This window comes from Gorilla gorilla, chromosome 23, assembly GCF_029281585.2.
Source record: "Gorilla gorilla gorilla isolate KB3781 chromosome 23, NHGRI_mGorGor1-v2.1_pri, whole genome shotgun sequence".
NCBI classification, from domain to species: domain Eukaryota; kingdom Metazoa; phylum Chordata; class Mammalia; order Primates; family Hominidae; genus Gorilla; species Gorilla gorilla.
Genome location: NC_086018.1, coordinates 44,314,214 through 44,342,178, shown reverse-complemented (window position 1 = coordinate 44,342,178; position 27,965 = coordinate 44,314,214). Strand labels below are relative to the sequence as shown.

Sequence of the window (27,965 nt, the reverse complement as noted above, 5' to 3'; positions counted from 1 at the left end):
GATTTCCTTTTCTACCCCTGGGAAATGAGGGCCAGACCAGAGGTTCCCTGAGGACCCTCCGGTGTCATTACCGGGCCCCTGGGATTCCCTGCTGTCCCGGAGACGTGGAGCCGCCGTGATTCCCACGGGCCCGGCGACTGGCCAGCGCAGGACTGGCTGAAAGTCTTGCCTGGGGAGTCACTGCTCGTGGAGCGGGGCTTCTCTGGCTTCATGACTCACGCGTCCAAGCAGCCCTGCCTGTGGGGAGCTTCCGTCTGCAGGTGCAGCAACTCAGCCGTGAGAAGCGCACCACGTTTCCACCACGAGAGTTTCCACCGAGACGTGTTTCCACGGCATCGCCTGTCCACCCTACCCCTCCCTGCTCTCGACGCCAGAGGACTCGCTGTTCCGAGTGGCAGCTTTAGAATCATGCAGTAACCGCAAGAAGTAGAGATCACAGCCCAGTCATCATTTTCCCTCATCTTTGTGGACAGAGGCAGATCCTGGTATGATCCAGGGAGCACTGGAGTGGGGTCCGAAATACAGAGTCCGGCCGCTGGCTCGCTGCTGTCTGCCGTGAAGCCGCTCAACCAAGGTGGTAAGAAGTTTCCTCAGGAGAAATGGAACACAAAGTAGTGGCTTCCTGGAGCTCGTTTTTTAAATAAAGGGAATGGGCTTTCCAGTGGCACTCAGTTCCTGCCACTGCCCACTGAGCTTGTCGGGCCCCTGCTGAGAGCAAAGCTGAGGGGTCCTCCCCGAAGCCTGCCCAGCAGACGCCGTCCATCACCCTAGTGTTCAGGTAAGCCCGGCCTCCTCGCCCATCCTCTTTCCACTCATACCCTCGTCTCCCCAGAGCAGCTTCTTAAGGGGTGCGTCTCAGGCCATCGAGTCAGCATCACCTGTGTGCCTAGTAACAATTACTAGGCTGGCCCCAGACCTAGAAACTAGTGTATCTGGGGGCGGGCCTGGGCCTGCACCGACATCAATTTTTATTGACTAATTTTTGAAAATCACTTGTATGAAAGCATTCGAGTCTGGATAGTAGCCTTACTGATTAGAGTGATAAAAATAGCCATGCATGTTTGAAAATCAAGATAAGCTTAAAAATCAAGATATGCTTCAATAAGTCCATTTATTTTACAATTTAATGTAAATCTAGAATATCTATTTATACAAACAACTTTAAAAATAGCCACTTGCTATTTTACATACAAAACATTCAAAAGAAAATTCTTCATTTAGAGTGACTGAGGCTTCACATTCCAGCCCAGAGAATGGCAGCGAGGAGAGTGGCGGCGGGAAGCAGAGGCCTTGGGTGGTCCGTGCTGGCCCCAGTCCCTCAGCCCACCCTCTCCAGCACTGGGAATATCTTTATGCTTATTTTTCTTTTTCAAATAAAACTTCTACTAAAACATGTTTCTTTTTTTTTTTCCAAGACAGGTTCTCACATTGGTGCCCAGGCTGGAGTGCAGTGGCACAATCACAGCCCACTGCAGCCTGCATCTCCTTGAGCTCAGGCCATCCTCCCACTTCAGCCTCCCAAGTAGCTGGGACTACAGGCATGCACTACCACACCCGGCTAATTTTTGTATTTTTTGTAGGGACAGGGGTCTCACTATATTGCCCAGGCTGGTCCCGAACTCCTGGGCTCAAGTAATCCGCCCACCTCGGCCTCCCAAGTTCTAGGGTTACAAGTGTAAGCCACTGCGACCAGCCTAAAGCTTGTTTCTGAGGGTTGAAAACCACTTTAGGGCTGTTCTTTCAAGGCAAAGGATTTGGTTCTGCTTAGAACTTGAGGAGTGGGGAATCCACGTTCTCCTTGTCAGCCTCAGGGCTCAGCTGGATCAGAGGGGAGCTCAGGTCTATGAGCTGGAAGAGAGCAGAGTGGAGGAGGTGAGTGTGGATCCGGCTAGGGCCTCCCTTCCCCTCCCTGCACAGAGGACTGGCTGCGTGGGTCATCACAGCCGCTCGCTCATCCTGGCTCGGGTGCACTGAAAAGCACTCTGGGCCACCACGTCTAAGAAGCTGGAAGGAGACAGGACACACACGGAGAAACCCAGGCCCCCACCATGCACATTCCTCTGTCCCACATCTGGCCCTGGGATCTATGGGCGGGAGAGAGGCGGTCCCTGTCCAACAAGAGCTGGCAGGGTCCTGGCAGGGCACCTCAGAGGCAGCTGATCTTTGAGAAGCTCAGGCTGCCAAAGGTGCATCCTGCCCTGAGGTGTGTAGCTGAGAAGACTCAACAGCCACTCTCAAGGGTCCCACGATGGCCCTGGGAGGATGAACAATCCCAGAACTGAGGACACCCAGGGCTGAGTCAACATGAACCACCTGCCACTTCTCACCTGTCCCACCACCGGTGAAGGTTTGGCCACATTTTTATTCATGTCTGGAGTGTTTGTCATGAGGTCGATCAGAGGCCTGCTTTCAGATCCCACAGCCACGTGTGCTTCTGGGGTATCGCAGAAGTCGATGAGAGGAAGGTCAATGAGGGGCTGGCTTGCAGCATCTGGAGTGACCGCAAGTGGGTCCAGTTTGATATCTACAAGAAGAGCCTGGGTACAAAACCAAGGTTAAGAGCAAAGTCCAGCATCTTTCTGGCAACCATCTTGGGAGAATGTGAGCTTTGCTCATGTTCCAGGTGGGCTGGCGGTTTGGAAAGCCAAGGAATCAGGCGGGGCCTTGGTGGAAGGAGGCTCTGTATGGGGTGGGCCGTGCCTCTCTGACTGTCGCCCACCTCCCTCTCCATACCCGCTCACCAGCAGCCACCAGCTCCTGCCACCCTGCTTCCCGCTTCCTCAGCTTTGATCCCTGACCCTCGCCTTAGTCAAATGCAGGGCAAAGGTGTTACTTTTTTCTCCCCTGGAGGCCTGGAAGTCCTGACTGCCTCCCTTTGGGTTGCTTGGCACGGAGGCACTGGCCCCAGGATGAAGCATGGCAGGGAACTCCGCCAGCCACAGCCCTGGGTTCCACGGGCTTCCCGAGCAGCCTCCAGGAATCTCAGCTAACAGAACCCAGCTGCGCCCGTTCTGCCCACCTCACTAGGGGCTGCATCTCCACCCGGCTTGGCTTCCTCCCGAGCTACTTCTGTGGCAGTACTTTTGGAGAAAGTAGAATCGCTTTCCTCTGGAGAAAAGTTAAGTGCCTGAGGCACACGGGAAGGAGGAGAACCCCTGTCAGGGGACACATCCACCAGCCTGGAATCTGTCTTTCTGTTGCTCTCCCTTGTTGGTTCAGTTCTGTGGGAAGGAAAAAAACTTATGAGGAAATGTCTCTAAAATGCTCGTTCACTTGGCTGATGTGGGAAGCAGGTCACTCTGGAGGAACAGTGTCCTGGGTGGAGTGCGTCCCGGCTCTAGGGCCTTCACCCTCCAGACCGCCAGTTTCCTGTGTATGGAAGGGGCTCAGTGATCTCTCCAGTTCCTCTCAGCTCACAAATCTTAGCTGTCCAGCATCATCAGGGGCTGATGTTAGCCCCTTTCTTTCTAGTTACTAAACACGAGGTAATGCACATGCCCGTCACCTCCTGAAGGGAGCCCAGACCTCACACAGGGACCCCTCCTCGAGCCACGGCCAGCTCCTCCTCGCATGCAGCTAGTGGGGGGCTTCTCCTAGGCCTATGCAGCTGGCTCCTCCTGCCCCAGATGCCCCCTCCCTGCTGCCCAGTGCCCTGATCAGGGCTGAGGCCCCGGGTACAGGCTGCCCACACCAGCTCTCCAATGGCGTCTCCCACAGGACCCCGCACGGGTGCTGCTGGGCTTGCCTGCTGCCCACAGGTCCTCGAGTACCTGCCACGCAAAACTGAATTCCTTCCGGAAACCCAGCAAAGCCGCAGGTCCATCAACAAACACAGAGTACCTTCTTTTTAATACTTCAGAGGTTTCATAAGAAAATTCCAAAAACAAGCAGAATTTTGTTTCTACATTTACACTTACAAACATACAAGATAGTTAAACACATATTCCTATTTATATATCAGATCTGGTGTTTTCAGTGAGGCCTTGTTTCTCATTTTCTCTTTGGCATTCCATGCCTTTCCCTCTCCCTCTGTAATGCACACACATGCCAGCATATTTTCTTCCAGAGTCTTCTGCATTATCATAGAACTACATAGATACACACAGGGTCAACACCTACTGTTGGTAGATGTACATACACAGAAACATAAGATATATAAAAATATGTAATTTGTGTATAAATACACGGATATTATATATGGTTTTTTGTTTTGTTTTGTTTTTCGTTTTTTTGAGACAGGGTCTCTGTTGCACAGGCTGGAGTGCAGTGGTACGATCTTGGCTCACCCCAACCTCTGCCTCCCAGGATCAAGTGATTCTCCTGCCTCAGCCTCCTGAGTAGCTGGGATTACAGGCGCATGCCACCATGATGCCCAGCTAATTTTTGTATTTTTAGTACAGACAGGGTCTCACCATGTTGGCCAGGTTGGTCTCGAACTCCTGACCTCGTGATCTGCCCACCTCGGGCTCCCAAAGTGCTGGGATTACAGGCGTGAGCCACCGCGCCCGGCTAAGATAGTTAACTTTACACACTAGCATGATCTGTTTCAAAGGTTATACACGACTGAGGTGTGACTTCATTGGAATCAGGTGCCTTTTTCAATCTTTAATCATTTCTGAGCTCCAGCTATGGCTTACTTCATGTGTTCTGGGTCAATTTAGATAAATTTTATTTTATTTATTTTAATTTAATTTTTACAGACGGGGTCTCACTCTGTCCCCCAGGCTGGAGTGCAACGGGGCAATTTCAGCTCACTGCAGCCTCAACCTCCTGGGCTCAAGTGATCCTCCCACCTCAGCCCCCTAAATAGCTGGGACTACAGTGCACGCCACCACACCTAGCTTATTTTTGTATTTTTTGTAGAGATGGGGTTTTGCCATGTTACCCAGGTTGATCTCAAACTCCTGAGCTCAGGCAGTCTGCCTGCCTCGGCCTCCCAAAGTGCTGGGATTACAGGCGTGAGCCACCACATCTGGCCAATAACTTGCAAATTTTAGAAAACCATTAGGTTTTCAAATTGATTATCAGAGAATTACAGACAGTATTTCCTTGTAATACCTTTAATTTTCCTCTATGCTCATGTCTATTGCATTTTCTCTTTGCAATGAAAAAAAAAACAAACTTTCCAAATACTATTTACTTCACTAAAACCTGAAGCAAGGCAAGAAAAAGGTATGTCACTGTCTGGGACAGCAAGCCTAGGAATTTGAGACCAATTTATTACCACCTTCATTTCTTACCTCATTGCAGAGTTCTTGCGGGGCTCGGAGGAACGTCTCCAAGCTGGCACACACAGGGGAGAGCCCACGGCCCTGGGCATCGTTTTGGGGGTCATCGGTGGAAGGCCAGAGAAGCGCCGGCTGGCGGGTGTGGGCAAGGCTGACACACGCCGTGCGCTCAGCAGGCTTTGTGGTGCTGGCCCAGATGAGCGTCTAACTGGGGTGCTGTGGACAGTGACCCTGGCAAACACAACATCAATGTCGTAAGCTGAGATGACACAAAAAAAGTAAAATCTAATCATTCAGCCTGTGCTAATGCAGTGCTGAGTGCTTTGGTTTCAGCCTAGAAGAGCCAAGCCAGGGAGCCTGTGTGAGCTCTGCTCTCCTGGGACAGGCCCCAAGGCGGGCAAGGCTCTGAGCTGCTACCAACCCATCCTGGCGTGGGCTTCGGGCTCCCAGTGGGAATGGCTTCACTGCCCTTCCTCACAGGCAACTCAAAAGAAAATTGATCAAATGTGATTACACTTTACGGATGCTACCATTAAATGTCACTTCACACGAGGTTCAGAAGAGACTGAGCAAATCATCTTTCAGTTGGTGTCATAGATATTGCCATAAGGAAGTCAGAGCCGCAGCCTGTCTGGTGGGCCAGCGAATGGGGGAGCAGGTCTTGCTGCACGCCCACTCATACCCAGGCTTAAGGTCGCCTGAATCAGATGTGAACACAAATGAGTGAAGAGGAAGCTGGGCACTTGGTCCTCACACCCCTCACGTCCCTGGCAATACCTGTGGTTTGGGCTACCCATGGGTCTTGCCTAACTGTTGCTTTCTTGTGTTGCTGTTGATGAAGAAGAGGCTGAGTCAACTGGCATTTGCTGTGGACTGAATGTCTGTGTCCCCAGATTCATGTGCTGAAATCCTAGCCCCCAAGGTGATGGCATTAGAAGGTGGGGCCTTTAGGAGGAGATCAGGTCATGGAGCCAAAGCCTCAGGAATGGGATCTGTGCCCTTATAAAAGAGGGCACATTGGTGCATACCTGTGGTCCCAGCTACTCAGGAGGCTGGAGTGTGAGGATGACTTGAACCCAGGAGGTAGAGGCTACAGGGAGCCATGATTGCACTACTGCACTCCAGCCTGGGCAACAGAGCAAGACCCTGTCTCAAAAAAATAAACAAACATAGGCCGGGTGGGTGGCTCACGCCTGTAATCCCAGCACTTTGGGAGGCCGAGGTGGGTGGATCACGAGGTCAGGAGATCAAGACCATCCTGGCTAACACGGTGAAACCCCGTCTCTACTAAAAATACAAAAAATGAGCCGGGTGTGGTGGCATGTGCCTGTGGTCCCAGCTGCTCGTGAGGCTGAGGCAGGAGAATTGCTTGAACGTAGGAAGCGGAGGTTGCAGTGAGCCAAGATCGCGCCACTGCACTCCAGCCTAGGTGACAGAGAGAGTCTCCATCTCAAAATAAATAAATAAATAAATAAATAAATCAACATAAAAGAAACTTGTTCACCCCTAACCCAGTGAAGACAGAGAAGGCGGCAGCTGTGAATCAGGAAACAGGCCCTCACCAGACACCAAACTGCAGGTGCCTTGATCTTGGATTTCTAGCCTCCAGAATTGTGAGAAACAAATGTTTGTTGTTCAAGCTACATAGTCGATAGAATGTTTGTTATAGTAGCCCAAAAAGGACAAAGACATTATTTTAAAATAAAATGAGTCAAGGACATCCCACCACCATGGCCCCTCGGGAGGCCAGGGAGACCTGTCTATTGCTCTATTCTGGGCAATTGTTACGTTCTTCAAAAGGAGCCTGAAAATAGACTGACTCTAGCCTATTTAAATGGAAGAAAAGCAACGAGGCTGAAATCAAGAGAGAAACAGAATCACTCCAGAGAGCAACTGCTGTCAACCCCAGCTGCTGCTCTCTGCAAAGTTCTAGGATTCCCCACCCTCCTCCCTTTATTGCTAAGTTCTGGCAGCCCCACCACAAATTCCAGTGAAAATAAAAATTCCGGCCAGGCACGGTGGCTCACGCCTGTAATCCCAGCACTTTGGGAGGCTGAGGCTGGTGGATCACGAGGCCAGGAGATTGAGACCATCCTGGCTAACACAGTGAAACCCCGTCTCTACTAAAAATACAAAAAACTAGCCGGGCGTGGTGGCGGGCACCTGTAGTCCCAGCTACTTGGGAGGCTGAGGCAGGAGAATGGCGTGAACCCAGGAGGCGGAGCTTGCCGTGAGCCGAGATCGTGCCACTGCACTCCAGCCTGGGCGACAGAGTGAGACTCTGTCTCAAAAAAAAAAAAGAAAAGAAAAATTCCAATAAATGTAATTCTCAAAGTAACCCTGGGTGAGGTGAGGAAACTGAGGCACAGAGAGGCAAGTGAGGTGGCCAGTGGCTGCCTGGCTCTGGTCTTTGCTCTTTACCACCATGCGTGGGAGGGACAGCAGCTTAGCACGGCACCAGGCGCAGCACGTGAGGGATTGGCTAGTTCGACCTCGCGAAGTGTGTGCCAAGCTCACACAGGAGGAAACTAAAGCCCAGAGTCATCAAAAGACTTGCAAGTGGCCCCAGCTGAGCTTGGGCCATCCCTACTTGACGTGAGGAAAAAGGTCGGCAACATTCGGGAACTTAAACTGGATAAAAGACCAGGAAGTGGTGGAGCTGGGATTCAAAGCCAAGTCAGGCCGGGCACGGTGGCTCACGCCTGTAATCCCAGCACTTTGGGAGGCAGAGGCAGGCGGATCACGAGGCCAGGAGATTGAGACCATCCTGGCTAACACGGTGAAACCCCATCTCTACTAAAAAAAATACAAAAATAATTAGCCGGGTGTGGTGGCGGGTGCCTGTAGTCCCAGCTACTAGGGAGGCTGAGGCAGGAGAATGGCGTGAACCCGGGAGGCAGAGTTTGCGGTGAGCCAAGATCGTGCCACTGCACTCCAGCCTGGGTGACAGAGCAAGACTCCGTCTCAAAAAGAAAAAAAAAGCCAAGTCAGAATCAAGGTGCCACGCCAGTGCTCTTCAACTGCGGTACAAGTCACAGTCACCCAGGAGCTTTAGGAAATCCAGCTGCTGGGCTTCAGCCTAGATGAACCAAATCAGAACCCCTGGGGTGGGCTGGGCACGGGCAGTCCTAAGAGCGCCGGAGGGACTTCTGCTGTGCAGCCTGGCATGGCAACCACACCAGTCCAGGGCTGGGAGCTGCCGTACTGCATCGCGGAAGTCTCAGATGTCTTAAGTCTGCAGTAGATCTAAAAGGGGCTGGTACATATCAGGAGCTCGGCCTGCACACAAGAGACTGGTGTTGAAGCCAGATGCGCAGGCCAGGCTGCAGGGTTACCAAATGCTTGAGGTTAGCAGATGCGTGAGTCATTCTACAGCAATAAAGAGAGGAAGCGGACCGACGTCACTCACCTGCCAACTGACGTGCACGACTGCGGCCGCTGTGCCCGCGAAAGCTTTGGTGTTGAGCTGTCCGGGGAGTCACCTAAGTCCAAGAAAGGAAGTGTGCGGTCAGGTAAAGTGATCGGGGGATACCTACTGTTGGGGGATCGTCACCGAATGGGCAATTCTCCGAGTATCTCCACTGTCCCAACTTGAGTGTAGGTGGCACTGGCTCAGACGAGTACACAAAGGGCCACCCTGCTGCAGGCAGCCACATGAGAGGCATTCACCCCTACACGGGGACCCCTGCCCAGGCAAAGGCTGTGGTCTGATGGATGGACACGGGGGAGAAAGAGAAGAGCCATCTTCACTGCGCCGCCCCACCCTGGCTGTAGATCCCAGCAGGGCCAAGCACGACCTTCACAGAGCGAAGTCGACTTGTCAGACGGCACCTGCATGCGCTAGACACTTGCCCACAGGAACGACACCGCAGGGGTTTAGCTTCCCAGGCATGCCCAACAGAGCCCACATTCCCTCATTTTCCCAAACCATGACTTTACTGGGATAATAATAATTCATTACACTGTGTTTGTGCTGTTTTAGTTGACAAGCATTTCCATGTGTATGATCTCATCTGATATTCACAACGGGATGAAAAGCAGGCTCAGAGGGCAAAGGGGTCACCGTTACCGAGCTAAGGCCCAACACAGGCCCCGGAGGTCCAGTCCCGCCACCACCCCCCCAGACACTGGCTCCATGGTTCCTCCTCCACTATACTGGCTCCTTGAAAATCCCAGTGTGCACTTGAGTATCAGCACATGTGCTCTGGGGCCTCCAAAGCCTCAGGCACCAGGACCCCCTTGGAACACCTTGCTATGTCTGGGAAGCCATGGGAAAAGAGGCTGTCCCTCAGAGCCCCTTACCCCAGCACCAAGAGGGAAGGGTGGGGCCTGGAGCTGAGGCCTCTTCTCCACAGGTGCTTCCAGGAGGCCAGGCGAGGGTCCAGGCTGCTGCCCCCACAGACAGCCCCTCTCTCTGGCAACACCACAGCTGCTGCTGGGCCCTCCATCTTAACAAGCCCACGCCCGCCCTCCTGACCCTGCACCCAAGCTCCTGTCCCACGTCCCTGCCCCGCTTTAAACCAGATCTCCTCAAAAAGGCTGTCTGCACTTACATTTCCTCTCTCCTGCTCTTTTTTTTTTTTTTTTTTTGAGACAGAGTCTCTCTCTGTCGCCCAGGCTGGAGTGCAGTGGCATGATCTCGGCTCACTGCAACCTCCGCCTCCTGGGTTCAAGTGATTCTTGTGCCTCAGCCTCCTGAGTAGCTGGAATTATAGGTGCCCGCCACCACCCCCGGCTAATTTTTGTATTGTTAGTAGAGACAGGGTTTTGCCATGTTGGCCAGGCTGGTCTTGAACTCCTGACCTCAAGTGATTGCCTGCCTCGGCCTCCCAAAGTGCTGGGATTACAGGCGTGAGCCACTGCCCCAGCCTCTCCTATTCTTTTAAAAATCACCTCTATGAAAGTGATTCATGCACAGAGTTTTTAAAAATGAAGGTTAAAATTTTATGAGACAAACAAGTCTCCCACCACACCCAGCTCTGCTTCCAGCGTGCTGGCAGCTTCTTGCGATGTCTACCTTCACTCATTTCTAAATCACGCACCCACATTGCTACCTCCGCATTCTTCAGAAACTCCGTTTGTTATAAGAGTTAAGAATCTGCCCCTCACACCTCCCCACCGCCCCCACCTGTGCGTTCACCAGGCCTCCATGTTCACCCCAGCACTGGAGAGGCGCACAGCTTGCACACAGCTGAGCCAAACGTGCTCCCACCCTCTCTCCACCTCCGTTTTCGGTTTGTTTGTTTCTTTTCTTACAAGAAACAAGGTCTTGCTCTGTCACCCAGGCTGGAGTGCAGTGGCGTGATCACCGCTCACTGCAGCCTTGAACTCCTGGGTTCAAGCAATCTTCCTGCCTCAGTCTCCCAAGTAGCTGGGACTACAGGTGCCCAGCACCATGCCCAGCTAAATGTTTTTGAAAATTTTTTTGCAGAATCGGGGTCTCACTGTGTCGCCCAGGCTGGTGTTTGTTTTCTTTTATGGGGTGGGGTGGTCTGTGACTAAATCATCCCATAATCCCTGTCTTTTGGGAACATTCTTGGGTCACTGACCCCGCACCATTCACAGAGGTCTTTGTGAGACCCAAGTTGGTCACTCCTGGCGGGTGTGGAGGCAAGCCCACGTCTCTCTCCCTTGCCGCCTCCCTCTCCCTTGCCGCCTCCCTCTCCCTTGCCGCCTCCCTCTCCCTTGCCGCCTCCCTCTCCCTTGCCGCCTCCCGTGTTGGCTCCCTCTCTCCCGAGACCCCTTCCTCTCTGTCCTCTCCCTCAGCTGGGTGGAGCGCACTCTTCAGCAGCCTCCATGGTGGCACCGGAAGGTCATTCTTATGAAACAGAACACGAACAAGCCATCTCCTGACACCCTCATGACTGCCCTAGGGCCGCCTGAGCACGCACGCCTCCCAGGCCTACATCAGCTCTTCCCTAAACCTGGACGGCGCGTCTCCACTGCAGCTCCCAGTACCGGGGAGGCAAAGCCCACAGCCAGAATTCCAAGTCTCAATCCTCTGGGTGACCCGGCAGCGTGGACTCATAGTAAATAGCAACATTTGTAACTGGACTGTTTTACAAAGAATGCTGCTTGCCTCGAATATTTTGAGAAAGTGCACATATGAAAGGCTCCAATACAGGGCACCGTTCATGTGGTCCCACGCTGTGAGTGCCCTCAGCCCTCACCTCTCCTCCACGGTGACTGGAGGTGGCTGGTGTCACAGCCAATGAGCAACACCACCAGTGCTCTCAGCCAAAAAGTGTGCACCACCACGTGCCTCCCAGAGCTGTGTGTTCCCAACAGCGTGGCCGCTCCCTTGGGGCCTCTCTTCCGGCCAGTGCTGAGTTTGTGGGACCAGTTTTGACCCTGATGAATGACCAAAGGCGTGCAAGAGACAGTCCTATTCCCAGCATTGTGGAGAGAGGAGGAACCGCCTGCTGAAGGTGAAATGCACATCTGAGAGGTGCGTAAGGAGCCTGCAGGGACACGGTCTGGGAAACAGGGCGAAGCCAACAGGGAATTTGGGATTAGCAGAAGTCCTGTGGCATCAAGCAGCCCGACAGCCAGGAGACCAGCCGACACTTGTGCCAATGTGGTCAGGAGAGACATGGCAGACGCACGTCCTGGCTCCAGGCATTCAGGCAGAAGGGAAGCAAACACTACTGAACACACCTCCACGTGACCTGGGCCGTAGGGTGTCCCTGCAGAACCCACCCAATCACAGCTCGCATTTCTTTTCTTTTCTTTTTTTTTTTTTTTTGAGACAGTCTCGTTCTGTCGCCCAGGCTGCAGTGCAGTGACACCATCTCGGCTCACTACAACCTCTGCCTCCTGGCTCAAGTGATTCTCCTGCCTCAGCTTCCCAAGTAGCTGGGATTACAGGCATGCGCCACCATGCCTGGCTAATTTTTGTATTTTTAGTAGAGACAGGGTTTCACCATGTTGACCAGGCTGGTCTCGAACTCCTGACCTCAGGTGATCTGCTCACCTCGGCCTCCCAAAGTGCTAGGATTACAGGCGTGAGCCACCGTGCCCAGCTCACAGCTCCCATCTCTACAAACTCAGCTCTCTGCTGTTGAAACCTACACTGAGGTCTCCAGCTGTGGCTTCTCCTGTGAGCTCTCAGCCTGCTCCACCCCTCAGCTGCAGCCTAAGTGGCCTCTCAGCCTCACTACTTCCAAAATGGGGCCGTGGACTCTGCCCACTGCCTCTTCCAGCCCTCCTGTCACATGAGTGGCAGCACCCAGGTTCCACCAGAACCTCAGGGACACTCGAGTCCCTCTCTACACTGCCACATGAGCCCTAAGCTACCAGAACGTCAGGCAGACCACAGCACTCCAGCCTCCTTCCCCAGCACTAGCTTCCTCCCCAACACAGTGAGGGCCAGGTCCGCATTACCCTCCCCACCACTCTTCGGCCCAGAGACTCTGCTCTTCCCTCTGTGGAGGGACCTTCTGAAGGTCAAGTCGCTCTGCTCTGATCTCTCGTATGCACATCCTCCTGCACTGACGGTACTCCAGGGTCCGCTCTGGTCACACGGTGCTCTGGGAGCCGGCCTCGGGCTGCCCCTCCGTCTTCATGTCTTCTTACCGTGCCCCTCGGTCACTGACTGGCTGAGGTTGCTAGTTTTTGTTCAACAGCAACTTTCCTCTTCTCAGTAAGAAATTTCAGCTGTGTGCAGAATAAAGACAACGTGTCCTAGCATCCTGTGCAGGGAAGCGTCGTGATCAATGGGACACAAACGGAGTCACAGGGACAACTTGCAGTGAGGGTCCTTGAAAGGTGGGGATTTGCTCCTCTTCACCTAGAAGAAGGCTTCCTGCTGGGAGGTATGAGGGCCAGAGCCGGTGCAGCCACACTAGACCACGAGGATGAGAAGCTCATCACAGCAACACAGAATGGAGGAAGCCTGGGTCCCTGACACCAAGGAGTACTGACCAGCTGTCGCACGTCTACGCGGAATCCCAACCGCAGCGGCTGCACTCCCACCCTCCGGCCCCCATGCTCCTCCCGGAGCGCGCCCCGCGCTTTCCTGTCCCAGGACCTCTGCACTCGCCGTTGCCTCTGCCTGGAGTGCTCCCCCTTGCACTTTCCTACCGGCTGCCTCAGTCTCCTGGTTCAGATCTCAGTCCTGTGTCACCTCCTGACCATCTTTGCCAAAGAACCACCCGATGCAAATTCCTCCCCAAACACGCCAGCTCCAGGATACCATCTTCCCTTAGTCGTTTTGTTGTGCTAGGATCTGCAGGCCTGCTCATCTGATAACATTCGTATCTTTTCCTATTAAACAGAAATTCCGTGAGAGTAGGTCTGTCTTATCAATGATGTCCCTTGTCCCCCAAACCATTGCAGCACAGAGAAGACACTCAGCAGAACAGCTTGTTCCTACAGCAGGACTCAGAATGCAGTTTCTGGGAGTTGCAGGCTGCCCGTGCTGGCCGGCACTGCCAGAACTTAAAATCCTCAAGCACCCAGAGGGCAGATCTGCCTGACAGAGGAGGCCAGGACGCTCCCCTCACCTTAAGTCAGCTCTGAGAACTTTCTGCATTGCACACAACTGTTCAAGAAACTCATGAAAACTTTACAAACACCCACCCACTAATGGCCAGACACCTGCTGGGGCCAGTGGCCTCACTGACTGGAGAAGGCAGTGGCTGGAGCTCAGGAGGCTGAGGTGGCTGCAATCTGAGGGCCAGAAACTAGAGAGGAGGTGGCTACTCCGACAGAACGAGCTCTAGGAACCCAAGGGGAATCTCGAGTCTCTGGCTGAGCACCAGGCAGTGCACAGGTGCAGGGCAGGCGTCCTCAAGGTCAAGAGAAGAGCAACTACCAGGGAGCAACTAGCGGAGCTCACAGGGCCGAGAAACCGCCGTCTTACCAGGGAGCAACGAGCGGAGCTCACAGGGCCGAGAAGGCGTCATCTTGCAGCAGCGGGAGTGCAGGGGTCTCGCGGGCCTTGCGGGACACACGGGTGTGCAGCAGAGGCCTTGGGAAGGACGCCGGTGGCAGGAGGCGGAAAGGCTATGCTAGACCCACCACTTCAAAGCATAAAAAGCCTCGGAAGGATGATCTGTACCTTAACTGCCTGCCAAGCCCAACCCAACTCCTCAGAGAAAGACAACAAAATCGAGACATTCAAAAGTGTACACCTGACAATATCCAACAACCAAGAAAAACTTGTGAAAAATGTAGAGGCAGGAAAATGAGGCCAAAACCCAGAAACAAAATTAGTCAGTCGAAACAGACCCCAAAATGATGGGGAAGATGGTATGAGAAGAATCGTAGACCCTAAAACCATTATCAATTTGCTCACGAGGATGTAAAAGAAAACCCAAGTACCATGAGAAGAAATAAGGGGAAACTATTATGTTAGAAACGAAGTTAACTGGATGGGCTTCACAGCTATTAGGCACTGCAGAAGAAATGATATCTGACAACAGAAACTACCCAAACCGTAGCTCAAGGAAAAAGGCTGGGCCGGGCATGGTGGCTCACGCCTGTAATCCCAGCAGTTTGAGAGGCCGAGATGGGTGGGTCACTTGAGGTCAGGAGTTCGAGACCAGCCTGTCCAACATAGCGAAACCCCGTCTCTACCAAAAATACAAAAAAAAAATTAGCCGGGTGTGGTGGTGGGCACCTGTAATCCCAGCTACTCGGGAGGCTGAGGCAGGAGAATTGCTTGAACTCGGTAGGTGGAGGTTACAGTGAGCCGAGATTGCGCCACTGCATTCCACACTGGGTGACAGAGCGAGACTCCGTCTCAAAAAACAAAAAACAAAAAAAAAAGAGAAAGAAAGAAAAGAAAAAAGACAAGAAAAAGAAAAAAGGCTGAAATAAAAAAAAGAACAGAGCTTCGGTGTCCTGTGAGACAACGTCAAGAGGCCTGAAATGGATGTGATTAGAGTCCTAGGAAATAAAGTGGAAAGAGGAAAAGATAGCTGAAGAAATAATGTCCAACGTTTTCCAAATTTGATGAAAAAAACCAACCCACAGATCAAAGAAGCTTAAGAAACCCTCAGCGGGATAAAGGCAAAGAAAGCCACCTCAAAGCACATAATAATCAAATTGCCGACAGTAACACTAAAGAGAAAACCTTACAAGCAGCCTACGAGCACCGGGGTGTCACACACACAGGAACGAACGTAAGACATTCGGGGAGCCTCCACTGACCCCCCAAAACAACGTGGGCGAGAAGACAGCGGGTCACACCTGAAAGCACTGTTGGAGGAAAGAACTAAAAACACCATCACTGCCATCAATAATTGTTTAAAACTTTAAATGCAATTTCTTCAGTATTTTTTAAAGACACATTAAAATGTATCTATTACTCACCAATAGAAAACTTAGGAATTTTAAATTGATTTGTAGGAGTAGGCATAACCTTTGTCTTGGAATTTAGATAGGAATCTTGCCGTCTGATACTTCTAGTCTTATTCAATTGAGAAGATTCTGACCAAGTGCAACTGGAGTTCAGCCACTGGCCGCCACCTTCTGGAGTCTGGGGTTGGGTGGGGGATGCTGAGGCGGGTGCCGTGAGCTGCTCCGCTGCCAGCTCAGAAACATCGACCCGCTTGGCTTGCCAGGAGGATGCCCCCACAGGGCCTGCAGGCAGAGCTGACCGCAGCATGGCGGGTCCCATTCTGCCTGACTTGCTGATGTTTGACAGAGGCCGGGAGCTATTTGCAGGAATACTTGCAAATTCACTTGATTTAGCTAGAAGGGTATACACACAAAAATCACATTATTATAAAATTATGAAGCTATTTAACAAACACAGAAGTTATGCTGTCTTTAGCATATCTACCTTAAACATAAGACACATTAACAATATTCTATAAGCCCTTCAGGCAACATCATCAAACACAGGATGGCTCAGGCAGCTTTTAGCTTAGCTGAGTGTATTCTAAGGTACTTATTCTCAAAATAATTACTAACGTGTACATAAGCATGCATAAATTCAAGCTCTCCAATCTTCGTTGATTATGTTGGCAGGAGAAATCTACATTAGTTGAGCAGATGGAAGGGGATAGTCTAGTCACATGTCTCACCTGTCTGGTCACAGAGGTGGGCAGGGAACAAGGAAAAAAGACACAATTGTTACTGGTTGATTCCTTTAAAATTACAAGGAGGCTGGGTCATATTAACCATAAGCACTATTTAAAATAGAAGACCAGATAAACTAGGGTAATAAATACTAAGCTACCAATATATGCAGACGATCTGGTAAAGGATTCTTAAAGAAAAACTTTAGGCCCAGGAGTGGTGGCTCACGCCTGTAATCCAAACACTTTGGGAGGCCAAGGCAGGAGATCACTCGAGGCCAGGAGTTCGAGACCAGCCTGGCTAATATAGTGAGACCATCCTCTCTACAAAAAACACAAAAATGTGGGCCAGGCGCAGTGGCTCGTGCCTGTAATCCTAGCACTTTGGGAGGCCAAGGCAGGCGGATCACGAGGTCAAGAGATCGAGACCATCCTGGCCAACATGGTGAAACCCCGTCACTCCTAAAAATACAAAAATTAGCCGGGCGTGGTGGCAGGTGCCTGTAGTCCCAGCTACTTGGGAGGCTGAGGCAGGAGAATCACTTGAACCCGGGAGGCAGAGGTTGCAGCAAGCCAAGATTGTGCCACTGCACTCCAACCTGGCAATAGAGCGAGACTCCATCTCAAAAAAAAAAAAACCCCACAAAAATTAGCTGGGTGTGGTGGCATGTGCCTGTAGTCCCAGCTACTCAGGAGGCTGAGGTGGGAGGATTGCTTGAGCTCAGGAGGTCATCACCTCAGTCTATAAAGATAAGGACACGAACCTCTCTTAATCACAGAATGGCAGAGTCAGAATTCCAGATCAGATCAATCTGATTAGAGAGTTCACACTTATCATTTTTTTTTTTTTTTTTTTTTGAGACGGAGTGCAGTGATGCAATCTCAGCTCATGGTAACCTCTGCCTCCCGCGTTCAAGCGATTCTCGTGGCCCAGTTTCCCGAGTAGCTGGGACTACAGGCACCCGCCACCATGCCCGGCTAGTTTTTGTGTCTTTAGTAGAGACAGGGTTTCACCATGTTGGCCAGGCTGGTCTCAAACTCCAGGGGTCAAGCGATCCACCCATCTTGGCCTGCCAAAGTGCTGGGATCACAGGCGTGAGCCCCTGCGCCCGGCCCACTTTTCACATTTTGTGAACACAATCCACACCATGCTGCCCTGAACAGCCCCGAGACGCCACATGGCCAATGCACCTCGAAGAGGATTTCACTCTGAAGAGCAGAAAGGCGAAGGCTTTCCCTTACCACTAGATGGCAGCTGTGCCTTGGCAAGGTTGAAATGTGGCTTGACCTCAAACAGGTGTGGGAGCATGGATTTAAACAGGCACCCAGGAGTTATGGGGGCCATACGCCCTAAATTATCTGGAATAGTCCTATTTTAAAACAGGTGTCTCATGACATGGACATGAGGGTGATTCCAGTGTCCTTCCATGTTCTCAGGCACGGGGTATCATACACGCTTTCTGGCCATGTGTACCCCGTAGACTGAAGCCACCCATCTGAGTGTGCCCTCCTCATGGGACAGAGGCACTGAGGGCAGGTACAGCAACTCAGTCCACAGCCTGGTCCACCGCACACAGCACGCCCTCCGGGACGTCCTGCCAAGCCTAAGTGGTTCTGTAGAAACAGTCTCCAAGGCCTGAGCAGCACTCCAGGCCTCACCTGGCCAGATGTGGGTCCAAGCATGATGCCGGCTGCCTCACCTTTGCCCGCTGCTGGGGATGTGCACGCACTGGATGCCCCGCTCCAAACAGGCCCCGAGGAGGACTTCCTTGCGAGATTGCTGGTAGAGCCGGGTGCTTTTAACAGGGTCTTCTTCAGCCCCAACTGGGGCAAAATGTGAAAAAACAGAATCAGCAAAGATCTCATTATTTACCTATTACTTGTGTCTGCAAAAGTAAGGGGATTTTGGCTGGGCACAGTGGCTCACGCCTGTAATCCCAGCACTTTGGGAGGCTGAGGCCGGAGGATCACAAGGTCAGGAGTCTGAGACCAGCCTGGCCAATATGGTGAAACCCTGTCTCTACTAAAAATATAAAAACTAGCTGGGCATGGTGGCAGGCACCTGTAGTCCCAGCTACTCGGGAGGCTAAGGTAGGAGAATTGCTTGAACCCAGGAGGTGGAGGTTGTAGTGAGCTGAGCTCGTGCCATTGCACTACAGCCTGGGCGACAGAGTGAGACTCCGTCTCAACAACAACAACAACAACAACAAAAGTTGGTGTTTTTACTATTTTAAAATAATCTAATAATTATCATCTTGAACTTAAAGAAGAAAAAAGTCAAGCAGCACTTCTCAAAGTGTAGTCTTCAAACCCCTGCATGAGGACCACATTAGGGAGCTAGCAGAAATGCAGATTTGGGGCCCCAACCCAGACCCCATGAGTCAGCAGCTGCAGGGCCCAGCTTTGGGCAGTTTTAACAAGAACTGCCAGTACACACAGCTTGGTTTACCGCCAATGCCAGAAAATAAGTGGCAAAGACGTGGCTGGTAGTCTCCATGCCTGTGAGGAACCGCAATTTTCTTTCTTTCTTTTCTTTTTTTTTTTTTTTTTTTTTTTTTTTAGACAGGGTCTCACTCTGTTGCCCAGGCTGGAATGGAATGCAGTGGCATGATCACAGCTGACTGCAGCCTTGACCTCCTGGGCTCAAGCAATCCTCCCACCTCAACCTCCCAAATAGCTGGGACCACAGGCATGCACCACCATGCCTGGCTGATTTTTATTTTTTAATGGAGATGGGGGCCTCACTATGTTGCCCAGGCTGGTCTCAAACTCCTGGGCTCAAGTGATCCTCCCGCCTCAGCCTCCCAAAGTGCTGAGATTACATGTGTGAGCCACTGCACCCAGCTGCTGTTTTCAAAACATCAACATCTCATGTCATCTGTTCAAGAACCCTACATGAGGGAAACGGAATATCCCCACCTACAAACCGGGGCTCCGAGACGCTGACTTTTCCCAACCCACACAGCTCCCAGGGCAGAAGCTAGCCATCAGTGCACACTGTGAAGCCAGTATTCTTTGCATGTATTTTGCAGACTGCCTCTTGTGGGTGTATTTTCAACTTTTCCACCTCTTTTTTTTTTTTTTTTTTGAGACAGGGTCTCGTTCTGTCACCCAACCTGGAGTGCAGTGGCGTGATTATGACTCACTGCAGCCTCGACCTCCTGGGCTCAAGCAATCATCCCACACCTCAGCCTCCCGAGTAGCTGGGACTGCCGTTGCCCACCACCATGCCCAGCTAATTTTTGTATTTTTTGTAGAGATGGGTTTCATCATGTTGCTCAGGCTAGTCTTGAACTCCCGGGCTCAAGTGATCCTCCCACCTTGGCCTCCCAAAATGCTGGGATTTTAATCCAAAGCACTTGTACACACAGCTGCCACCCCATTCCCAGCAACCACAAGTCTGGGCCCCAGCAGCCAACTCACCTTGTTTGGAACAGGGATCGCCCGCTTGCCCTGGCCCAAGTGGCTTCCGGCAGCCGGCACACTGACAGCACCCGGGGCAGGTTTGTCAGGGAGAACATCCCGGTGGGATTCCTTCTCAGCTGGGATTTTTGTCCTGGAAGGACTAGCTGGAATCTCTTTCTTGGGCTGAAAATTTTAATTTGAACTGTGAGAACTGTCTAGTGCTTAACAATGTACAGAGATACTCAGGCTTCCATTCAGAGCAAGCCCAGGCACCATCTTCCCCAGTGCTACACATGCTCCTCCATTCATCAGCTAGATTGAAGGGAATAGGGCAAGCAGTTCACATCCTCCACCAAATCACTATGGACAAAAGTGATGATGGATTTTGCTTCCTCATTAAAAACAGCATCAAATGATACCTACACAGATCATTAATAGGAGAGAGGTTCTCTAAAGCCATTCCCCAGTCAGGATCCTTATTTAAGAATGATACTGAGAAAGCTGGTCTAGTTACACAAATTTTAAAATGCTGTACAGAAAGGACTCATCCATTAAATGGTCATCTCTACCAGAGAAGCTGCTCAATTGCAATAAATCTTCTTGGTCTAGTACTGAAAGCCATTTTCTTTGGCCAGCAGAGTCAAAAAATAAGTTCTTGACATATTTAGGGACAAGGGCATTCATGGAACTAATTTATACTTACATAAATAGCCCCCTTATAACAGGAGAGTTAATAAGGTAACAGCAATAGAAGCTCAGAGTGGTAAAGACGCTGCAGTAACTTTTTCCCTTTATAGCATTTCTAAAAACTGAGATACTTCTCATAACATAAAATTCACTATTTTAAACAGTATACTTCAGTGGTTTTTAGTAGATCTGTTATGTTGTAAAACCAGCACAAGCTAATCTTAAAATATAGTGGTGTCCCAAAAAAGAACCTGTACTCGGCCGGGCGCAGTGGCTCACGCCTGTAATCCCAGCACTTTGTGAGGCCGAGGCGGGCAGATCACCTGAGGTCAGGAGTTTGAGACCAGCCTGACTAATATGATGAAACCCTGTCTCTACTAAAAATACAAAAATTAGCCGGGCGTGGTGGCGGGTGCCTGTAATCCCAGCTACTTGGGAGGCTGAGATAGGAGGACTGCTTGAACCCGAGAGGCAGAGGATGCAGTGAGCCGAGATTGCACCATTGCACTCCTGCCTCGGCAACAAGAGCAAAACTCTGTCTCAGAAAAAAAAAAAAAAACCAAAACAAAAAAAAACAACCTGTACCCATTAGCGGTTCTCCCCATTCCCTCATCCTCCCCAGCCCCACCTAGGGAAGCACTCAACCACGCCTCTGTCATTGGCCTGTCATAGTCATTTCATATAAATGGAACCATACGACATGGGACCTTTTGTTATGGCCTCTCTCACTGAGCAAAATGTTTTCAAGGGTCGTCTGTGTTAAGCATGTATCAGTACTGTTTCTCTCTTTTTTTTTTATTTGAGACGGAGTCTCGCTCTGTCTCCCAGGCTGAAGTGCAGTGGCGCCATCTTGGCTGACTGCAACCTCCACCTCCTGGGTTCAGGCGATTCTCCTGCCTCAGCCTCCCAAGTAGCTGGGATTACAGGTGTGCACCACCATACTCGGCTAATTTTTGTATTTTTTTGTAGAGACGGGGTTTCACCATGTTGGCCAGGCTGGGCTCAAACTCCTGACCTCAGGTGATTCGCCCACCTTGGCTTCCCAAAGTGCTGTGATCACAGGTGTGAGCTACCACGCCCAGTAGTGTTTCTTTTTATTGCCAAAAATAAACCATTGTTTGGATAGACTGCATTTTCGTTACCCATTCATCATTTGCTAGATGCCTGGGTTGGTCCTACTTTTTTGGCTGTTATGAATAATGCTGCTTTGAACATCTGCATGTGGATTTTTCTGTGGATATGGTTTCAATTCTCTCAGGTCTGTGTACTAAGGAGTGGAATTGCTGGGTCCCATGGGACCCTCTACATTTAGTTTTTTGAGGAGCTGCCAAACTGTTTCCACAACAGCTGCCCCATTTCACAGTCCCACCAGAAGTGCGTGAGCTTCCAGCTTCCCCACATCCTCAGCCTTCTCCTCATCCTCCACAACATCCTCATCCTCAAAATAATACTTGTTATTTTCTTTTCCTTCTTCCTTTAGGCATCCTAGCAGTTGTCTGTCAAGCACACTTGTAAGTAGGTGTTACACTCAAGTGGTCCACCCATTGCTGATGACTCCTCACAGGAGTGAGCATGTGCCATGAGCCACTCTAGAAGTGACTTCTCCCAGAGAAACATGCAGGACATGGTGGGGCTCCCACATGTGCATGAGTGCATCTCAGCTGTGCGGACAGTGCCCTGTCCACTGGGAACAAGCTGTCTGGACCCCAGCTCACCACCCAGGACCAGGAGATCAAAAGAGATACTTCGATGGGTCTGAAGCAGCCCAAATCACACCACCTCTCTCCCCGAGTCCACGCGTGCTACATGCACAATCCCTGTCCCGAGTCCACGTGTGCTCCACACAGCAAGACCCATCCCACTCTCATTCTAGAAACATCATGGTAGGAATCTACATCCCAAACGGGCTCCAAATAAAGCAGTTTGCAGGACCAAGGGACAGGCTCCAGCTGTTGGGGGTGGCAGTGCCGGGCATACCTCCTTGTCAAGGGCAGTGTGTGGCGTGGCGGCTGCACCTCGGCTGCCTTCCATCCTTGGCTCTCACCACAGGGAGTCACGTGGCTCAGGAGATGGGCTTGGTGGGGGTAAAGGAATTTCTGGGCCCTTGCTGAGCATTCTGCATTTGCCTGCATCTCCTATCAGCCCCACCCAGGGTCATTCCTCTGTACGTGCTGCCCAGGGGAGGGGGCAGAGCTGGGAACGGGCTGCAGGGTGGGCCCCGGGGCTCCCACCCGCCCCGTCTTCCTCTCTGCGGCCTCTCCCAAGCAAGAGCCAGATCGGGCAGCCCTGGCAGCAAGTCCTGTGCTCACACCCACCTTTCCCCCAGACCTCCAGGACCCTCAGTGTCCCAGAGTAGGCAGACTGCACCCAAAGGCACCCCTGTCAACTGCCACCTCCCAGGAAAGCTCACCTCACTCAGTGCCCAGGAGGAATGCAGTGTAAACTGAGGCACGGTCAAGGAGGCTGACTAGCAGCTATTGCAGAGGAGGGGAGTTTTTGGAAGAGGTTGCTTGTTAAAGCAAATGAAATCCCTACTGTGTGGTATATCCAGCATTGTAACAAAACAAAAGGAACAACTTCAGACAGAATTTAGGAGGAAGAATTAGGTCAACCCAACTTATCCAAGCCATCCCCACATCAGCTCCCTATTGGCAACTGCTTTTCCTGGACTCCGCATTCCTGTGTTTTGTAGGCCTCAGAGACTCGCCACCTCCGGGGCTTTCCCCATGTGGCTTCTGTGAGAGGGCTGAGGGGCAAGGAGTGGCGGTTCCCCAGGCAGGCGCTCTGCTGTGGCACTTACCTTCTCTGCAGCCCCAGGGATGCTTCTTCCTCTAACAGAGGCCGCTCGAGGCAGCAGCAATTTGGTCCCAGGCTTCCTCTGAGTCGCTGCCTGACTTGGAGCATGAGCAGTGCATGATTCCCCGGGCAAAGCATGAGCAGAGTGCGGAGGCCCCGGCGCCCGGGCGAGGCTGGCCTGGGCACCAGAGCTGGGCAGGGCCGGGGAGGAGGCCAAGAGCCGAGGCTCACCCACAGGGGGCCCCAGCAAGGGGCTGTCTGACAGGTAGTATGTCTCCCTTTTAAGAGATGTGGGGCTTTTCTTCATTTCCTTTTCTTTCTCAAAGAGGTTTATTTTTAATTTTGACTCCTGTATGAATCTTTCCACGCCCTGGCTCCGAGGGTCTTCAGGCTTGGCAGCTTGGGCTGCCTGGTTCCGGCTGCTGCTCTCAATCTGTAAAGCCAGTAAGTGAGCTTCTTTGTACACTTCCACAAACTTCTCCCCGGCCAGAGGGCTCCAGGCAAAGGGACTCTCAGATGCGGGCAATGGAGGCTGTTCGGGAACCGCATTATTTAATTCCAAGCTGGCAGCAATACATCTTTCTTTATGTCCAACGGGTCCGAAGAAGACTTCATCATCTTCATTTGCACTATTTGTTTAAAAAAAAGAATGATTAATAACTCATAACACTGGCATTTAAAGGAAAGACTTTACTGAATGTAGTTATGCCCAAGGCAAGGGAAGAAAACTCATTTGTTTACCTTGAAGAAGACAATGAAAGATCGAAGTCAAATTTTTCATCGGCCAAAAGAAGAATGTCTAGAGGGAAAAAATCCACTGTTATTTTAGTGCCACAGCTGATAAAGAGAAAAATATTATCAGGCTCTATAGCTTGGAATTAAATAAAGGTACTGTGAAATTTCACTCCCCAAAGTGTATCCTGTCATGATGCTAATTTAGTTTTTCATAGGGGGCTCTAAGTTATATTTTTTCCTTTTTAAAAAAATTTTTAAATTTTTTCTGGTGACGAAGTCTTGCTATGTTGACCAGGCTGGTCTCGAACTCCTGGCCTCCAGTGATCCTCCTGGCGTGGCCTCCCAAAGTGTTGGGGTTACAGGCGTGAGCCACCATGCCTGGCCAGTTTTTTTTTTTTTAATTGCATCAGCCTGCTGGGGGCGGTGGCTTATGCCTGTAACTCCAGCACTTTGGGAGGTCTAGGCAGGCAGATCACGAGGTCAAGAGATCAAGACCAGCCTAGCCAACATGGTGAAACCCTGTCTCTACTAAAAATACAAAAATTGGCTAGGCATGGTAGCGCACACCTGTAGTCCCAGCTACTCGGAGGCTGAGGCAGGAGAATCGCTTGAACCCAGGAGGCGGAAGTTGCAGTGAGCCAAGATGGCACCACTGCACTCCAGCCTGGGTGACAGAAAGACACTCTGTCTCAAAAAAAAAAAAAAAGAAATTACATCAGCCATTCTATGTTCACTAAGCCACCCAAAAGCTTAGGTCCTTACTTTTAAGATATAATCTAAAATGCATTCACTGACTCATTCAACTAGCTTTTCAAGAGCAGATAAGTCATTTTCCAGGTATAGAACATTTTCAAAAGACCACCTTCCTCAGCTCCCCTAGAATTAAATTCCCCTCTTACAAGCTACAAAACATCTATTCATAGTTCAACAATGAATTTAATATTACTCAAATGCACGGAGTAGGGACTCAATAAGAATTCATTGACCGCCATTGCTTCTTGGAGTCCTTCCTGAACCCTCAGATGAAATTACTCTGTACCCCACCCCATCCATAATTCTATCACAGCTGGCATGGCCCTGTCTGCCCAGGTCCCTCTAAAACAGATCACAAGTTCCAGGTTAGTGGGTCCCACTGCAGGGGCACCTGCTCCCTCCTCCAGCTCCCCGCAAGGCTCCCGCAGTGCCTGGACCTCACTTCTACCACTGCACTAGCCTCTGTGAGTGCCTCTTGACCCTTCTATGGCCCCAACTAGACTAGAAGCTCCTCCAAGATAACAGTGTCTAACACTAACCCAAATTCCCAAATGTCCAGCTAAGGGCCTGGACACTTAGCAAATATTTATCAAAATGCACTGAAATACAGTATTTACTCAATACTGTAAAGCTTATAAAGCTCTCCCATAAATGTTTTTATCTTAATAAACAATGAAGCCTGGGCAAGGTGGCTCACACCTGTAATCCCAGCACTTTGGTAGGCTGAGGCAGGCAGATGATTTGTGGTCAGGAGTTCGAGATCAGCCTGGCCAACATGGCAAAATCCCATATCTACCAAAAATAAAAAATAAAAAAATTAGCCGAGCGTGGTGGTGTGCACCTGTAATCCCAGCTACTGGGGAGGCTGAGGCAGGAGAATTGCTTGAACCTCGGAGGTAGATGTTGCAGTGAGCCAACATCGCGCCATTGCACTCCAGCCTGGGTGACACAGCAAGACTCTGTCTCAAAAAAACAAAACAAAACAGGCTGGGCGCAGTGGCTCACGCCTGTAATCCCAGCACTTTGGGAGGCCGAGGCAGGCGGATCACGAGGTCAGGAGATCGAGACCATCCTGGCTAACATGGTGAAACCCTGTCTCTACAAAAAATGCAAAAAATTAGCCGGGCGTGGTGGCGGGTGCCTGTAGTCCCAGCTACTCGGGAGGCTGAGGCAGGAGAATGGCGTGAACCCGGGAGGCGGAGCTTGCAGTGAGCAGAGATCGCGCCACTGCACTCCAGCCTGGGTGACTGAGACTCTGTCTCAAAAAAATAAATAAATAAATAAAAATAACAACACAGCATGCTTCTCAAAAATCATAAAATTTGAAAATATACTAATATCCTAACTTAGTCCTAATTAATCAATTACTCTTAATTACCTAATCAAGGAGAAGTCAGAACAAACGCACAAAAGAAAGAAAAGAGAAATAACCACACAGAGAGGGAATGAAAAGATCCATAAGCACATCTGTCAACTTCATGCACATAAACCTAAGAACTTGGCTGAAAGAGATAATTTTCTAGGAAAATATAATTTTATTTATTCTTTTTTTTTTTTGAGATGGAGTCTCACTCTGTTGCCCAGGCTGGAGTGCAGTGGGGTGATCTTGGCTCACTGCAACCTCCGCCTCCCAGGTTCAAGAGATTCTTCTGCCTCAGCCTCCTGAGTAGCTGGGATTACAGGCGCGCGCCACCACACCGGGCTAATTTTCGTATTTTTAGTAGAGACGGGGTTTCACCATGTTTGCCAGGCTGCTGTCAAATTCCTGACCTTGTGTTCCACCTGCCTCAGCCTCCCAAAGTGCTGGGATTACAGGCGTAAGCCACTGCACTTGGTATATTCTTTTTATTTTTTTGAGATGGAGTCTCACTCTGTCACTCAGGCTGGAGGGCAGTGGTGTGATCTTGGCTCACTACAACCTCTGCCTCCCAGGTTCAAGCGATTTTCCTGCCTCAGCCTCCCGAGTAGCTGGGATTACAGGCACGTGCTACCACGCCCAGCTAATTTTTTGTATTTTTAGTAGAGACGGGGTTTCACAATGTTAGCCAGGATGGTCTCGATCTCCTGACCTCGTGATCCCTCCATGTCAGCCTTCCAAAGTGCTGGGATTACAGGCATGAGCCACCGCACCCAGTCTATTTTTTATTTAAATTGTCTAAATGTACTTATTTATAAAACTGACTCCAGAAGACAGGGAAAATCTTAATACTTCAATAATCATAAAATAAGTGGTGAAATTTATTAAAGAGCTATCCTCTTCAAAAAAGCGTCCCAACTAGATTCATAGGATAATTGTATCAAAACATTAAAGAACAAATAATTCCAATACTATTTACATCACTCCAGAGGATTAAAAGAAAAAAAACTTTCCAACTTACTTCCACGAGGCAAGTAAGTATGTTACCAAAAAACCTAGAAAGTGATCAATAAAGAAAGTAAAGACCAGCCTTACTTACATCAGCATAATAATCCTTTTTCTTTTTTTGAGACAGGGTCTCGCTCTGTCACCCAGGCTGGAGTGCAGTGGTGCAATCATAGCTCACTGCAGCCTCGAACTCCTGGACTCGAGGGATCCTCCTGTCTCGGCTTCCCGAGTAGGTGGGACTACAGGCACGCACCACCATGCCTGGCTAATATTTGTATTTTTTGTAGAGATGGGGTCTCCTTATGTTGCCCAGGCTGGTCTCAAACTGCTGGGCGCAAGCATTCCTCCTACCTTGGCCTCCCAAAGTGCTGGGATTACAGGTATGAGCTACCACACCTGGCCTAACATCAAACTCTTTAACAAGAATACCAGCAAAAAGAATCCTGCAAACATTAAAGTGGTAATAACATAACACAACCAAGCTCCCTGCATTTCATGACTGTGAGATGGTTTCATTTCATACAATCTACTCATATAATCATTTTATTACTAGAGCTAAAGAGAAAACCATGATCGGCTGCACATATGTTGAACGGGCATATGATAAAATACAACATACATTCTTGATTTTAGAGGCTCCTAATAAAAAGTAATAGATATATTATATAAGGAAATCCCCATCTCAACCCAAAGCCAGCATTAGGTTCAATGGGATAACGTCAGAAGTATTCCTTCTAAAGACAGGAACAAATTGATCTTACCAGTTAGGATAGGCTAACATGCTGAAGTAACAACCCTTAAAACAACAAAGGTAGGCCAGGTATGGTGGCCTGTGCCTGTAATCCCAGCACTTTGGGAGGCCAAGGAGGATCGCTTGAGGCCCAGGGGTTCAAGGCCAGCCCTCGTAACATAGCGAGACCCCGTCTCTACAAAAAGAAAAAAAAAAAATGAGCGGGGTATAATGCCATA

At 50.5% G+C, this 27,965-nt stretch overlaps 1 protein-coding gene across 3 annotated transcripts in view; it reads right to left on the bottom strand.

Annotated features, from left to right (window-relative positions):
- Positions 1–1,092: 1,092 nt before the first annotated feature.
- The window catches only part of GTSE1 (G2 and S-phase expressed 1), a 34,467-nt gene continuing 7,594 nt past the window's right edge, over positions 1,093–27,965 (bottom strand). For 2 of the 3 annotated variants that reach the window (XM_019018766.3, XM_055374361.1), the window contains exons 3-12: positions 23,885–23,942; positions 23,148–23,772; positions 19,679–19,843; positions 17,956–18,079; positions 15,546–15,926; positions 8,638–8,710; positions 5,241–5,459; positions 3,020–3,221; positions 2,328–2,537; positions 1,093–1,848 (exon numbers count right to left, since the gene is read on the bottom strand). In XM_019018766.3, coding sequence (XP_018874311.2) covers positions 1,765–1,848; positions 2,328–2,537; positions 3,020–3,221; positions 5,241–5,459; positions 8,638–8,710; positions 15,546–15,926; positions 17,956–18,079; positions 19,679–19,843; positions 23,148–23,772; positions 23,885–23,942 — 2,141 coding nt within the window. In that variant the 3' untranslated portion in view covers positions 1,093–1,764. The remainder of the gene's footprint in view (positions 1,849–2,327; positions 2,538–3,019; positions 3,222–5,240; positions 5,460–8,637; positions 8,711–15,545; positions 15,927–17,955; positions 18,080–19,678; positions 19,844–23,147; positions 23,773–23,884; positions 23,943–27,965) is intronic. The other variant, XM_055374362.1, reaches the window with a different exon arrangement.